This window comes from Lates calcarifer, linkage group LG16_LG22, assembly GCF_001640805.2.
Source record: "Lates calcarifer isolate ASB-BC8 linkage group LG16_LG22, TLL_Latcal_v3, whole genome shotgun sequence".
NCBI lineage: Eukaryota > Metazoa > Chordata > Actinopteri > Centropomidae > Lates > Lates calcarifer.
In genome coordinates this window covers 10,855,129-10,870,777 of record NC_066848.1, presented here as the reverse complement: position 1 = coordinate 10,870,777, position 15,649 = coordinate 10,855,129, and the positions used below count along the sequence as shown (strand labels likewise).

General features: G+C 39.9%; 1 protein-coding gene across 1 annotated transcript in view; it reads right to left on the bottom strand.

The window, feature by feature from the left end:
* The window catches only part of sorcs3b (sortilin related VPS10 domain containing receptor 3b), a 39,593-nt gene extending 28,213 nt beyond the window's left edge, over positions 1 to 11,380 (bottom strand). Inside the window, exon 1 of the mRNA XM_018696917.2 lies at positions 10,507 to 11,380. Coding sequence (XP_018552433.1) covers positions 10,507 to 11,166 — 660 coding nt within the window. The 5' untranslated portion in view covers positions 11,167 to 11,380. The remainder of the gene's footprint in view (positions 1 to 10,506) is intronic.
* Between the last annotated feature and the right edge of the window lie 4,269 nt (positions 11,381 to 15,649).

Genomic DNA, 15,649 nt, shown 5'->3' with positions numbered 1-15,649 from the left:
AATGTGAGGAATACAGCCACTTTCATGTAGATATGCCACTGTTTTTGAACCTTACCGGAGGGGACAACTGAAGGATCTAAATTAATTTCCAAGGGACCCTCAAAGTTGAAAACAGTGAATGATGTAAGGCTCTTTGTAATAATTCTGCTAACAGCTCATGCTCAGAGAAGCATTGACACATATCTCTGTTTTATTTACTTTCAGCATGCTCTGAAAAGTTCACTGCTAAAATGATACACATCTACATCCTCATGAATACACATACGCTTTTGCATATTGTACTGTAAACACAACCACACACACAGCCATCTCCAGGGAGTAACCCCTGTCTATTTACCTCCTCTGAGTCAAACCACAATATCAAAATGTATGACGACTTGCTGAAATGTGTCAACACTAATTCAATCATTTTCTTAAATATAAGCTTTCAGAGTAAGTTGATTTTTACTAAAACATGCCACCTTTATCTGTCAACTGTCTGGAGGCCAGTTTTTGTGACCTTATGAGATTTGATAAATAGAGTAAAGGTGGATTTTAAAACCATCAAGTAGCAATTAAACACAATCCGACAGTCCTTGACTGCAGGTGTTCTTTTATTTGCGCACTTGTACAGTACGAGTGTATATATTTGAGTCAGGCCATGAAGTTGCCCTGTACTATAGAATCATTTTTTCACTTATAATAATAATAACATCAGCAGAAAAGCACCTCACTGTGAGCAGCAGCTCACTGAACACAAAACACAGAAGCTCCCCTCCCCTCCTATTTAGTCTGCTTCAGCTCATTGTTTAGCTATCTAGACCACAACTCTACTTGTTTTGGTTCGTTCTCATCACTGTCAGAGCATGTTTTTCAGCCGCAGCAGAAACCCACAAAATACTACATGATGATATTTCCCACAGGAGTTGGTAGAGACCAAAAACAGAGCTAAAACAGAGTGAACATATAGTTTCATCATCAAGTGAACACAAACACAACTCAAAATGAATGATAATGTTGCTCTGTAATTGGTGGATGTATAAATAAGCAGCTGATAAGTTCACAATATCAATTTAAATTTCCCCATTGTGGGACTAATAAAGGATTTTCTTATCTTATCTTTAAAATGTGATGACATGTTAGATTTCACATCTTGTTTCTGCTGCCCCCAAGTGGTCTAAAAAAAAGAAAAACAAATCAGGTACTACAGGTCTAGAAAAAAAATCTAAGGCATTGCATGACGATTGTTTAGTTACATTATGTGTTTATGTTTTAAAAGTTACTATGTACTGATATATCATGAGCTTTTTTAAAAACTCATAAATATCTGTCTATCAATATCAGCCTCACAAATTCAGTACCAATCAGTCTATGACACAGACTGATAAAACTGATTAAGTATAAACAGATAAATAACAAATATATTGCAATAATTACAACATAATCATAAAAACACAAATGACCACAGAATATCCTAAAATTCTGACCGAATAAAAAAGTTGCCTCAAATCCATAAAGAATATTTTATGAGCACAAATGGAGTCTGTAATTGACCAGGTTCAGGTGAATCCCAGCTTTTATATAATTTTTTATACCTGTGTCATGGGCTAAATTACCCAAAAAAATGACTCTCTGCTATTACTGTTTTGAATAAGAAGGAGAAGAAGTGGTTTGAAAGAGGAAGCGGGCATGGACACAGTGGGAAGAGCCAAGTCTACCAAATAATGCAGATCCATGGGAGCTCCCTAATGCATGGTGGCCATTATCAGACACCAAAAGCTGGCATATCAGTATGAGAGGAGCAAGCTGGGACTCCATTGTTCATCTCACTACACTGCATTTCAGCAGCCTGTTCGCACAGATGCAATCCTGTGGACACAAAAATAAAACCTGTTTCATTTGTTGTTGAGCTCATTACATCCTCAACTTCATTAAGGGAACGAAGACAGAAGCCAAGGGCAAGAAAGAGTTGTTTGAGTAATTTGACAAACACTGTGTTTTCTTTAAGTCAACTAACTAATTAATGTCCTAGATCTCCTACCCACAGTGAGAACAATCCAGGTCTGTTGTAGACTATCACTTTTAATTTTCATTTCTTGTGCTATGAAGTAATCATCAGCCAAGTGTGAGAAAAAAAAAGATTGTTTTGTATCCTTTGGTGAGCCAAATGGCATTTAGAGAAACATGGCAAAAATCTAAGACTACCAGTATAGAGCAGACATAGAGAGTTATCTGTATATCAAAACTTAAGTGTCCCAACACATCCAACACTGCAGATATGAATTGTAACTTCTTTTTTCTCTCATAAGATTAGAGATTCATATATTCATGCATCCATTAGAAATTATCTGATGCAAACACCTGCAGAGAAAAGAAATACAGTATTGGTTGCAAATTTGCATAAATTTCTTTAAGGCTTGACAGCAGCGAGGCCAAAATCAAGATGCACTGCAAGTGGGTGGAGGGATAAAAACACAACATCTTGATTGTGGCTCTGTGAGGACGTCTCCAAAGTGGAGCACTTAGCAGAAAAGACAAACGTCTTTTAAGAGAAATGGTGCGGTCGAAGCAAGGCCTCACTCTGTCCTCATCTTATCTGTGGACCAAATTGATTGTTTGTACTTTTGTGGGTGAAAACATACTCCGGGGAATGCTGCTTTCATCAAGTAAACCCCAGCAAAAGGTCCCCCGTGCATTAGTCTGCTGTCTCTGTGTTTGCTTATCCTCCCGACTCCTGAGCTTTGGTCATATAGCCCTGATGCTTTGAGCTTGAGAGGTTTCAGCAATCAATTCGGTCCATTATGGGGGGGGAAATTAATGAAATGGGCTGAATATAAAAGGGTTTCTCTTCAAATACAGCTCTATTGTGGGGAGATTTTGTGAGCAGGTTATGTCTCTCTGCTGCTAACAACAATACACAATAAATTGTGCTGTTTGCCATTAGTGGGAAAAAAAGATTGTGATTGGTCGACTTCATTTTTTTTTTTTTTAAAGAAAGCTTTGGGTAAAAAGGCAGTGAAATGTATTTTAATGGACTAGGTATAGAAATATACACAGCACTTGGTACATACTTTTTCTCCTGTGTTTTGATGTTGACTTCGGAGCACAATGCACTGCGGTTTGCGACAAAAAGGTGAAAAAACAAAAAACCTATCATTCAAGGACAAATTTGATGGCAATTTTAGAAGTCATTTAAATAATTTGACACATTTGACAAACTTTTAGTCACATCCTGTGCAATTTAAAATTAATTTGATGCATTGTAAGTGGTGTGGAGAGCCAAAAATACAACATTAGCATTTCACTCTTACAGGTTTTTTTGTTCTGAGTCACCCTTGTTTGCTTGTATTTAGTGTTCAGAGGTTGAAGGTACACTAGCATGACTACATTTACTCTTTTTGTGTGTAATCCTGTTATTCAGTAAGCCATGGACTACAACATAGATTGGAAATTCACCAGGGTGAAATATGATAATATAAAATCTGGGGGAGATGAACAGGTTCTTATTAAGTTTGAGCACTAGTTAGCATTTTGGAGAACTGCGAGCAATGTAACATCATTCAGACATTTCTTCCACTCTCTTCCTTCACAGCTTTGGCTCCTAATGGCTTGGCTTCTGCCCTGGGGGGTTGTCTGAGCTGGAGCCAAAGGCGGTAGTGGGTCCAAATTGAGATTTTGGAAGAGAGAAGCCCTCCACCTAAAATGACCCTCTTCTCTGCCAAAAGTGCTGTGAGACTCAGATCATGAGCTAAATGTGTCCCACACATCCCCATTTTGTCTTTTTTCCTCCTGACACTTATTTGCATTTTTCATAATGTGTAGAGGCAGAGACTGACTACTCTTTAAGGTTTAGTCAACATTAAGTTTTAAATTTCTACTTTTTCTAAAAAATTTGATTTATAAACAACTTAATTCTTTTGGCAGTTACTTTTAGAGGGAAACACAAATGTTGCCAGGATTATGTTCAGTGGGAGCCTCTTTTCCAGGAAATGAAACACTACATTCTTGTACTGGACTAAAGTCATAAGGAGGTGGTCTACTTGAAGGATGGTCATCAGAGATTTTCTTCCCCTTTGGACCACTTTTATCTATTGGGTGGGTAAGTTTTGTTTTGGACATCTTGTGATAATTTGACCAGTTTCCCTCCTGACAAAAAGTTGCAGCCCCTGTTCCTCCCCTGGTATTATGATTGAGACTGGCAGGACACTGAGTTCAATGGGCTCGACACACAATAACTAATAACTGATGACTGACAAAACCAAATGTCATTTTAGCTCATGACAATGAGACTGAAACTTTGGTCACAACTCATAGCTCTGTGATAAAAGCCTTGTAAAATCTTACATCTGCTGAAATAAATGATGACCTTTTAAGTTTAATGTAACATTATCCAAAAGATTTTTGGAGATATTTTTTTCATTACTTTGGTTTTGGATTAAGTATACTAATAAAGCAGATCACAGACTGAATGCTTTATTTTTCACTTTGCACTCAAATTCAGCCACAGAAGATAACAGAGTTCATATGGGGAAATCTGATAACGTCCAATACTGATTTTTACGATGAAAAATGTTTAGTTTAGCAACACTGGTGGGCCTTCAAAATGCAGGACTTTGACGCCAGAGACCAGGGTTTGCACCCACGTAATGTAATCATAAAATCATAAATTTTACAAGCTGATTTCCTATTGCGTGATTTGATATTATAGGAAAACAAATGTTGTCAGTGAACACAGATATGTTCAGTATCAACTTTTTGTTGACTTGTCAGATACGTTAACATCTCTTTATCATCTTGGCCGCTGGGTTTATCCGATTACATATTCTTTGAAAACTTCATGCTACATGGATGCACTTAAACCTGCATTGCATTTAATATGACATCTTCAGCCATTTGTTTGTTTGTTTGCTTTTGTCTTTGTTTACTTGCATGCTGGCCAATTTAATGCTGTTTAGTTTTGAAATACAGCATGGAAAACAACTTTTCAAGCACATTAATTTCAGAGACTGGCTGATCCATATTTGTCACAGCCAGTTGCAGTAAGCCATCTATACACTCTCCAGAACATCTCCATATCAGAGACAACCAAACATAACAACTGATATGATGCAATTTCAGCTACCTGTGTGGAAGTGTGAGCCATTGAATGAAATAACAAGCACACACAGCAAAGAAAAACAGAAATGAAGGGGATTATAATCAAAGGAGGTCATTTAAACTTTGTTAGCAGCACAATTTAACTGTAGGAGTGTGTCAAGAGGCGAAGCACAGCATGAAATCGGGAATCAAAGGCTACTGCCTTCAGCTTTGGATGGTGTGTGAAATGATAACGGTGGTAAAGCTAGAACACAATTAGATGTTATTTCAAATTCAATGCTTAGTTGTTTAAATAATTTACAGTCTCGTGACATTCTTATTGATGACAATTAACATCCACTTCAATACAATCGTTAACTTATGGAATTGATGTGTGGGCTCTGTCAAGTCTTACCTCTGCAAAGATTTTGATGAATATTTTGTCATAATTTCAGAATAATTGCCACCATGTTGATCCATATTTATATCGCCTCTGATTTTAACTGTAACTTTTTTTTTCTTTTTGGTTCAAAGCAAAAGCAGTCAGTCAGTTTAAAGGATTTGTTCCAGGATACCCATTGAGTGAGTATTCTGTTTTCTAAATGTGTCATTTTGTGTTTGGAAGTTTTCCATCATCTCCATTGATTGTGCGGTGCATGCGTCTGGTGCTTTAGGTCGGGTCTTTTGTATCTCACTAGACAGAAAAAAACATTTTCCCCTCCACGACTAATACATTCCTGTCACTGCAAACTACCAAGTCAAACAATTACTTAAGCCAGCCGCCACCTGAGCACCAGTCATCTTTAAGCGTGATAGTAATCGCTGTGGTGCTTTGGGCAACATGCTGCTCCGACGTATTAAGTTACCAATCCGGGGTCACTTAGTTTGCTTGATATTAGGAGTCATGAAGCTAAAGAACAAAACAAAATCAAATGTGACCTTTAGGCATAAAAACTTCTTTCATTAAGTGGCACAGTTTGTATTAACTCTTATCATCGTGATGATTAATAAAGACATCATCTCCCTATTTGAATTTCAATGTTATGATTTTCCCAATCAAAAAATGCATAAATTTGTTTTCATAACCTAATCACAGCTATAGAATGTGTCTACCACACTGCGACAGTTATTAAACTAATTAATCACATGCAAAACTGTCAAATATGATTCTGCACCCGCTTTGTCACTTTGATTAAAATTAAAACATAAAAGTGTGTGAATGTGTGTGAGTGTGTTAAACAGAGAGAGAGAGAGAGACAGACTAGTAGGTAGGCAAAAAGCAATGACAGTGTGCTTCAACATACAACTGATGGAAGGCCTTTATTTGCTGCTTAAAAAGCACTTTATGAGGCAAAACTACAGTCTAAGTGCTGAGGAAGTGCTGAGAGCCTATGTTGATGTGATGCATTATGGTCCCAGAGCACAAATGATTCATGAAAAAAAGGGCACATATGCATGTCATCTAAGGAGTAAAAACCAGGATTTCACTGAATTATTACTACAGAGAGGGTAAAACTTGTATCCTGTGCACCATAAAATAAAACAGAGGCAAAAAACAACAGGAAATGATTCTTTTTTCCCACAGCAAATGCTTAAAAATTACCCATCCAGGCTCCTGAGCAATTGTTCTTGCTGTAGTAACCAGCAGTCTACACTCTTACATAGCAGGCAGGATTGCTGCAGATTCTATCAGCATCTTACAATCACATCAGTGGACAGTGCACCCCTAAAGGCTTGAGACGGGCTGGATTAATGAACAGATGTATGGTGCTGACACCCCCAGGGACAGGGAGGTAGAGGACAAAAATGGCTGCAGAAAAAAATTATCTTGATATTTGCTTTGTTTCTACTGCCTAGCACTAGCCAAAATAAATAAATAAATCAGAAGCTTAGCTGACACTCAGCTGAATCAGATGGTGCATTACTAGTCATATAAACAAAAACTCAAAAAAAAAAGGCTCATCTGAAATTGAAAATTTCCAAATGCTTAGATGCTACAAAATATTCTAATATGAACTGTGTCACAGAAGGAAAACCAGTTGTACTGAAACCTTAAAACTTCAACCACTTTTGATTTTCATCAAACATAGTATGGATCAAAATCCCCTTCGCCAGCAACCAGAGGGCCAGAAAATTATGAAAAGTGCATGAATAAAAAGGTTTGCAAGGTCACATGTTCACCCATTTGACTAAGACTCGTGTGACTTATTAAAAGGGATCTTACCAAAATTATGACTGCGAAACCACAAAAATGCAGTTTCTCTGTAGAATATTAAAAAGAAATACAAGAAATTATCATAAAAAACAAAACCACATTGAAACTTTTCCCTTTGTTGTATTTGAACACCTCAACAGTGGTAGCTGTTTAATGCACTTTCCATCATCCTGTAACACCCACAAACTCTGGTCAAATGCCTCTGTGAATTGGGAACCCATTCCATTTGATTTTATGGATCAAGGAGTTTCTATGCAACCAGCTCTGGCATGTTAAATGGAATGGCTGTCTATCTAATGAACCAGTTTTAAGCAGGTGTCCCCCAGGGCCGTGCCATTTCCTCTTTTTTATTGTCTATTTATACCGATGAGATTATGTGCTACAATAACGGCCTCGTTCTGATTAAGCATGCGGACAACGCGGCCCATGAGGCCTGTCTGATTCCCAGTCAGTCACAGCAAAAAAAAAAAAAAAGAAAAAGAAAGAAAGAAAGGCGATGTTACAGAGCTGACAGATTGGTTGGACTCTCACTACCTTAGAAGAAACCAGACAAAAAGCAAACAGGATTTACTCCACAGCCAAGAAGAATAGTTGACCTCATCAATGCCCCGCTTCTCCTACAGTGAGTTCCTAATAGCAGGCCAATGAGGACTAGCATGCTCTTATTCTCATGGTACACAGACATTATTTACACCAACATACAGTATCATTTCTGCAGCAGGAGCTCGAGGGAATGAGATGTCAATAAAGACGCTCATTAACTATCCTCAGCTTCAGCAGTGTCCTAGTTTGGTCAGCTGCCTGTGAGGAGCTTGCAAAAATGGTCAATCAGGAGCCTAAAATCATTTGGCTGCCAATAACTCCCTGATCACCAGCTGGCTCGCACACTAAGACTTTTGCCTCCGGGGGGTGGGAGGGGTAGGGAGGGGGTGGGTTCTTCATCCCTTGAGTGTAGGATGTGCTGCAATGGCTGTTTAAAAAGATTACCAACATAGTCATATCACAGCTTGAACACCCATATGAGGCAAAAGACTGAAAAATCAATTTGCCATACCAAATATCCCCAGCCAAGTGTATTCATTAGTATTTTTTTTCTTACATTTATAAATTTTGAATCATTATAAATCATGAATCTTTATACCTCCATCATCATTCACATTCATTTAAGGAGAAACATGAGCAGTCAATCAATACTACATGCAGTTAAGAAGCATGAATTTTAAAGGGTATTCGTGCAGTATATGTTTTATTCCCATGGTCGAGTCCAATCAATGTTATCTCTCTTAAAGTCAGAGACCAGAGAACTATGACTCCAGGCTTTGATGTCTCAGACAATCACAGAAATCGAATAATAGTTGGTAGACTGATTTGTGGACAGATTTGAGGTTTTATACGATGAAATTCTTTATCAAATCTGAACTCTGCAGATCCCCCCCGCTTTCACCATCACCTTCTACATCTTTCTCATTTCACTCCCTGAGGGATTTTACATCTTGGCCAGATCACAGGCAAAGTCTTGAAGTGAATATTTGATATAACTACTCCTAGACCACAGGAATGAAGTAATTTTCCTTCAAATGTCCCTTTTAGATTGGATTTATTATCAGTCATTTACATCTAATATAGCCTGAGCTCTAACATCTCGTCATAAAATGCCATCAATTTAAACTCTGCAGTTTCAGTCGTACTTTTGGGACCACAGACGGGGATTCAGACTGTATAAATCAAAATTGTTGACTGGCTGCAGTGACAAGCCCATCAGTGATGATCCAGTGAACAGTATCCTGCAGTACAAAAGGCCATCGTTGGTGAAGACATCTCAAACCAACAACATATTTCATGTTACATCCCACAAATCGGATTTTATTAGGTGCATTTCTGACATATTCCTGTGGAGACTATCCACGACGATACATCAACATGGCCAAAGTCTGCGCCACCTCTGATGTTATGACATATTACCAAACAGAAAATGTACCGGATAAGAAAATACAGTTGGAGGATTAATGGTATAATCCATCCAGTTAAATATGACTGCGTTTTTTGGATAATGTATGAATATTCCCACTGTTTCTGGGACACAGAAATCTTCAGATGTGTTCCCAGATTGATGCTGCTGCTCACGCCTTTTGCCCAGCAAACTGAGGTGATCTGAATTACCTGAAGTAAAAAGCCTGAGTAGTTTGTCTCCTTTTGTAGTTTTAAGATCTTTGTGGCTGATAAATGCTGGTGCTTTGCAAACACTTTGGCATGCTGTACATGTAGAGTAAGAGATAAAATCTCCATGGCTTTGTCTTTGTGATGGTAAAATGGTGTGCAAATACAAAGCGTGCATGGAGCTGTGATGTGTGTGCGTGTGTGTGTGTGTGTGTGTGTGTGTGTGTGTGTGCCTAAGTGAGAAGGTGGGGAGGGGGGGTGGTTGCTGCAATGTCTTGTCATCCATTTAAGTTGTGCACATTCCCATCAACCTGTTTTGAAGTGCAAAGCATGGCACCATTTCAACAACAAACATGTTGCAATGCTGTGTTCATCCAGACAATTAGATGACTATGAACCATGTGAGTCAAATGTCAACGACAAAGGCACGCCTCATTTGCCAAAAGGTCAGACTGTGTCTCATCAGCGTCACATTAAACGCCAGGTTGGACACAATCTCTTTTAATTGTAGCTACTGCACCTTCCAGAGAGACATTACTTGATTATTTCATAAATAATCAATGTGCTGTGATTGCTGCCAAAATACCTGAACCTTTATATGGCTTAGTGTCACCTTAACTTACTTGTGGGAGTTAATTTAAAGTTCGGGTGGCAAACAGTTTGCTGAAACAAATGTTTCTACTCTAGTTTGAAAAAGCAAGAGAGAATCCTGCAAGTGCACAGTCATATCCGCGAGGCTTCCACACAAACAGGCGCGCAGTGCGCATACAGTAATAACCTCTGTAGCAGGCAACAACAGACAACATAATCATAAATGTGAAAAGAGAAAATGCATTTTTCAACTTGAGACTCTGAAAGACTGAAATAATTCATTTGTAGGAACCAATTCCCCGCGTGCGCACTGAAACAGCTGTGCGTAAAAATGTGAGATTCATGTAAATCTATTAAAAAATGATCAGAATTTGCATTTGAGACAGAAAAAAATAATAATTAGCATTGTAATCAGTGTGTGGGGATTTTCATGTTTTCTAAAACATGTGTGATGTGATTAAGTGCGTTTTTGTAAAACTCAAACTCACGCTGCTGTTGTGTCCGGACCAGTGCACCATCGCCTGGTTGTGTGCCGAGTCTCCCGATAGAGCAAAAGTAGAGGTGTCCAGGTGAGGCTCACTCTGTCTCGGGTTAGACACTCTGGCTTCCTCCCCTCCGCGCCGGTATTCGGCTCTGGAGTTGGAAACACCTTGGACAGTCTCCACAAATCTCCCTCTTGACTGCGCTTCTCCACTTATACTCCTATCCACATTTTCGCTGAACGTCGGACCCGCGCTCCTTTTAACCTTCTTTCTGGGAAAAATATTCGCTGTAGGTTGGTTGTCCGTGGAAATGTTGCCATACTTTTTACCAGGTATTTTGAGCCGACTGTGATAGTTTGGTGCCGTTTCAACGACGCTCGGTGCTTCGTGTCTCGGTCCGCTCTGTGTTTCATTCCCCTCTTGCTTGCCATTGTTCGGATTCGCAGCACCGTCTGCTTCCGTCTCATAACCATTTAAAACTTTTGTGCAATTGTCGACTTTGGGTGACACTTTGACGCGTACTTCCAGCGGCATGACCTCCAGACGATAAAATCTATCGTTTGCCCTGGGAGAACTTATTTCCGCTTGAGCCCCAAACTTGGAGTGAAAGGGGTCGAGCAACACGAAAGTCAAAAGACAAAAACTCCAAAATGACCACAGTACCATTGTGTCCTTCCAGACTGATCGCCTATCAGTGGAGGAGGGCGTAAAAAAGATGTGGCTAGAGCTGTTCAACTTGTAAAATATTCAAGGTATCATCTTTACGAGCCAGGAGCCACTCAGCAGACCCAGCTCACGTCCAGGAATTTGTCAAAGTGAGAGACCAGTTGGGGAGGCGCTGCGCATCAGGCAAACGCGCCGACGGAGAGTGACTGCAAGAACGGTTAGAGCTCATTGTTCACGAGGATGTTCGGGGGAAAAAAACAGCTTCAAAATATTGAAATCATTTTGAAATTATTCCACGGTCCTATTTCCGTCTGTGGAGGCAGAGGTTTTTTTTTTTATTCAGTAACGTCTGAGGCTTTTTATGTAAACCTATGAAAGTTATCCAAAACAGCACTTGATTGACTCGGAGCGGTTGACAGCAAAAGTAATTTGTGCTTTGCTGAACAGTTTCGTGTTCACGCTGTGGCAACATTTTTGCCTCTTAAACGACAGAGTGGGAGAAAAAAAACAACGTTATTTTCTTGCATCAATCAACACCGGATCCACCTGTCAACTGTGTGCACGCGCGTGTGCGAGAGCACATTTTTTTGGGGCGGAATTCAGATGGACTTCCTGATACTGATACAGATCCAAACGTGTTATTTATATCGTGTTGATGTGCAGAGTTGCGGAGGTCCAGGGTTTCTACCTGTATTTCTGATGACACTGTAAGGCTTTTATTGTTTTTAATTAGGCCACTAATACAGTGCGCCTCAGGCCTTTTACTGCACAACAGCCCGGGAAACAAGAGGAGCTTTGAAGTCATGTTATGATATGTTTGCTGTCATTTTCATGACTTGGTGGTGTCACAGCAGGCAACAATGCCCCCCAACATCTCTGCTTTAATCTCGGCACCTTCACATTTGGTGTAATTCATTCATTTTTACAGTGTGCATTTGAAAAATTGAGCTTTCTCTAAATCAATATGCTATTTGAGAGGTATTAGTTTCAATTAGTGGAGCCAAATGAATCCTGAAAGGCAATTCCTATTTCCTGCTGACAGAGTTCTCTGTCAGTTCCTGCAGAAATAGTATGCCAATCTTGTTAAAAGAAAGGCTTAGTTTTTTATTTAGAAAAATTACAATGATGCCTGCTGATAAGGACACACGTTAGATTTCTTTATATCCCAAAGGGTGAGCCATCAGGAGAAGAATTTTCATCTTCAAGGATGAAAAGCACATATTCAGATCACAAGAGCAGGACAAAGAATGTAACAACATATGTCACTGTAATGTGAGGGAAGATGTTAGATATATTCTGATATAAAGTGAGAGCAATTACTCCTATCTGTCAAGGTTAAACCAATCCAGGACCTGAAGATACTCAGCGCATAACTTCCACACTTGCATGAACATGTCAAACAGTCCTGACTGTTAGTTATGTAGAAGTGAGGAAGGGAATATTACTGAGCTGAAAACTGCCCCGTCTTACTCTTCATTTGTTAGTGAGCACAATATATGAAAATGAAAGGTTCCTATGTAAGCCCGCAGCTTGTTACTGTACTGTGGATGGACTCTCAGCTCCAACATCATGTATCTGCTGAGCTGTAAAACACAGTGTAGTGGGGGAATAAGAAAATTCACCGTCCTTGAAAGCTGCACCAGGCACAAAACAATCCACTGAAAGGACTGACATCAACATGAGTTCACTGCACCTTCTGATCCTGCGCAGGTCCTCAGACGGTGCAGTGAAAACAGCAATCAGAAGGCTGGCCGGCAGTGCCATCCTCCTCGGAGGCCTCACTTCTTGGTCACCGTATTTTTGGCACGGCTGTACAAACAAATTGAGATTCATACAAGTGAGGGCTCCGAGCAGCAGGTGCTACTGTTGCTACTCCGCCTCACACCAGACAGCTCACTCTCTCTGCAGGCCATTCCCGCCAGAACGCCTCTGCAATGAGGGGGTAATTGGACTGATCATACTCTGTTTACCCATTATGCCACTAAAATGAAGTGGGTTGGTTCCCAAACACACTGTGACAGGCTGTGGAGGGAGGAGGAGACTCCTCCATCAATGACACATCTTTTAATCTACACTAACCTTGGGCCAAGAGAGAGAACTGTGCAGATTTCAGTGTGGGATTTTTTTGGTCTTTGTGCGCATGCATGTGTGTGTGTGTGTGTGTGTGTGTGTGTGTGTGTGTGTGTGTTACAGAGAAAGCGTTTGTGCTCACATGAGAAGTAATATCTATGGGGAGAGTTTTAATGTGTCTGTGAGTGTGTGTCTATGCCCCACATCCTGTGCGTGCTTAAACTATGACAAGGAATATTGCATATCTTCCTGGGTGGAGGACATCTCAGATTCTGCATAAATCTGAGCCACAGTGAAAGAGAATAAGAGAAAAAGAGAGATGAGAGGACAAGACTGAAAACTGTGTACATCGGTGTAGCTCATTCAGTTTTATGTGCTCTCCTCCCCAGTGTAGATCATTAGCAAGATTATCAGATGTAATCATCTCATTCTGGTGGCGCATAACTCAGACAGTCACCTACAAAACCCCGGCACCATCCTCCTCTCTCCTCCTGCTTCTACTGAAGACAGGGAGCAAAACTCTAAAGCTTTCAGGACAAAATCCCATTTGTGCATCCGCTGTCTGCATCCCAAGCTTGTTAGTTCCAACACTTCAGTGATCCCGGCGGAGCGGACGCACAGGCAGTAGCAGGAACCATAATGGCCATCACCCAGACAGCTCGCACTCGCATGCAGGAGATGAACAGCAAGGTGCACTCCCCACTCGTCTATACCCATGCCATTAAAAAGAGAAACTTTCTTTTATTGCGGATGGCAAAAAACACTTATTTTGTAGCTCCTTCATCGCCGAGAATGAAAGAAAGGCATTTTAAAATCACAGTGGGAGGAGTAGTTTAGGACAGTTTGCCACCACAATAAACTGGACCTGTCACTGAAAACACAACTCTCCTCATTGGTGAAACACGGTATTACTATTATCTCTGTCTTATGTCTTTGTTCTCAAGTCTTTGCCTGTACATGATGAACACAGGGATGAGCCTGTCAAGACATCAGTACAATTTACTAGATCTCCCACAGCTGTAGCTCATCATTTCACAAACAGCTGTAATGTATCCTTTTGTGCTGGGTCAATTCCAGTTTTTCTTCCTACATCCGCATTCGTTAACATAATAAAGATATTGCCCATTTATTATATCTTGGATCTGATTGGCTATTATGTCTGTCTGCTGTGATCTGGAAGATATTCCTCCACAAAGTAATATGTGGCAGAGACAGACAGGTTGTAAGGCAACAATTTAGCTACATTATCTAAACCATTTTCTGTAGGTAAAACAAAAGCCATGCATGCCTGGAGTGTGATAATCCGTTGCTGCAATCCTGTCTCCAGGAAGTCACATTTATATACAACGAATTAGGCAACAGCAAATAGGTTTTGTAAGAAATGTGATGCCAAAGGAATTACAGTTTCTATCAACATAATGAAAAAGCAATGTAAATGAACGTATCTGAAAAGTCTTATCAGTAACATGTTTACTGATAAGGTATTTCATTTGTTTTTCCTACAGTACAATCTCTACTCTTGCGATACAGTATCCACGATTAGCAATTAAGTTTTTTAATGGCTGAGTTTAGGCATTCACAGCACTTGCTTAAGGTTAGGGAAAGTGCATAGTCTTGGTTTAATGCTGAAAAAGGTAAAACACAGGACAGGATGTGTTTACTTTATTAACATTAAACCGCAGCCACAATCTTTCAGGGCTCAGGATGCCTGCCAACCACCCTGAACACCTCCCTATGACTTGCATGCAGCAGATAACTGTAGTACATCCTACACTGGGGAAAAAAAAAAAAAAACATGTTGCCAGGGCACAAAGTCCATGCAGTTATATACTATACATTCCTCTGAAAACATAATTGGCACAACAAATCATTAATATATGGGCACAATTTCTAGGAGACAGGGTTGCTCATTGAAGAGGAAATTGCGCTCTTAGGTTAGTGTGGTTTGTTTAAAACCTGATCATCTGACTACTTTTTAGCACTGAAATCCCAGATTTCAGCAATTATATTAGTGCACATAATGTTGATAACACCTAACTATGAAAATAGCAGAATTATCCTTTAACAAAGGGTGGCACTGTGCCTCAGCAGATAGCACTGTCAATTCTGCTTTACCGGGTTAGGGTTTCTTTCTATGCGGTACTGAGTTTGCATGTTCTCTCAGTGCTACTCCCACATGCAAGTCAGTTGAAATTCACACTCCAAATTGACATACCTAGCTAGGAATGTGTGTGGCTGTCTGCATCTATCAATTGTATATGTGATGGACTGACAACCTTCGTGGGCTGGTTTTCTGTCTTGTGCCAAACGTACTGTACGGTGGGAGAGGCAACAAACCTTGAGTTAGGGTTGACATGAGATGGGAAAATGAATGAATGAATTCTTTCCTCTATTAAACCACTTCTGAGAGAGT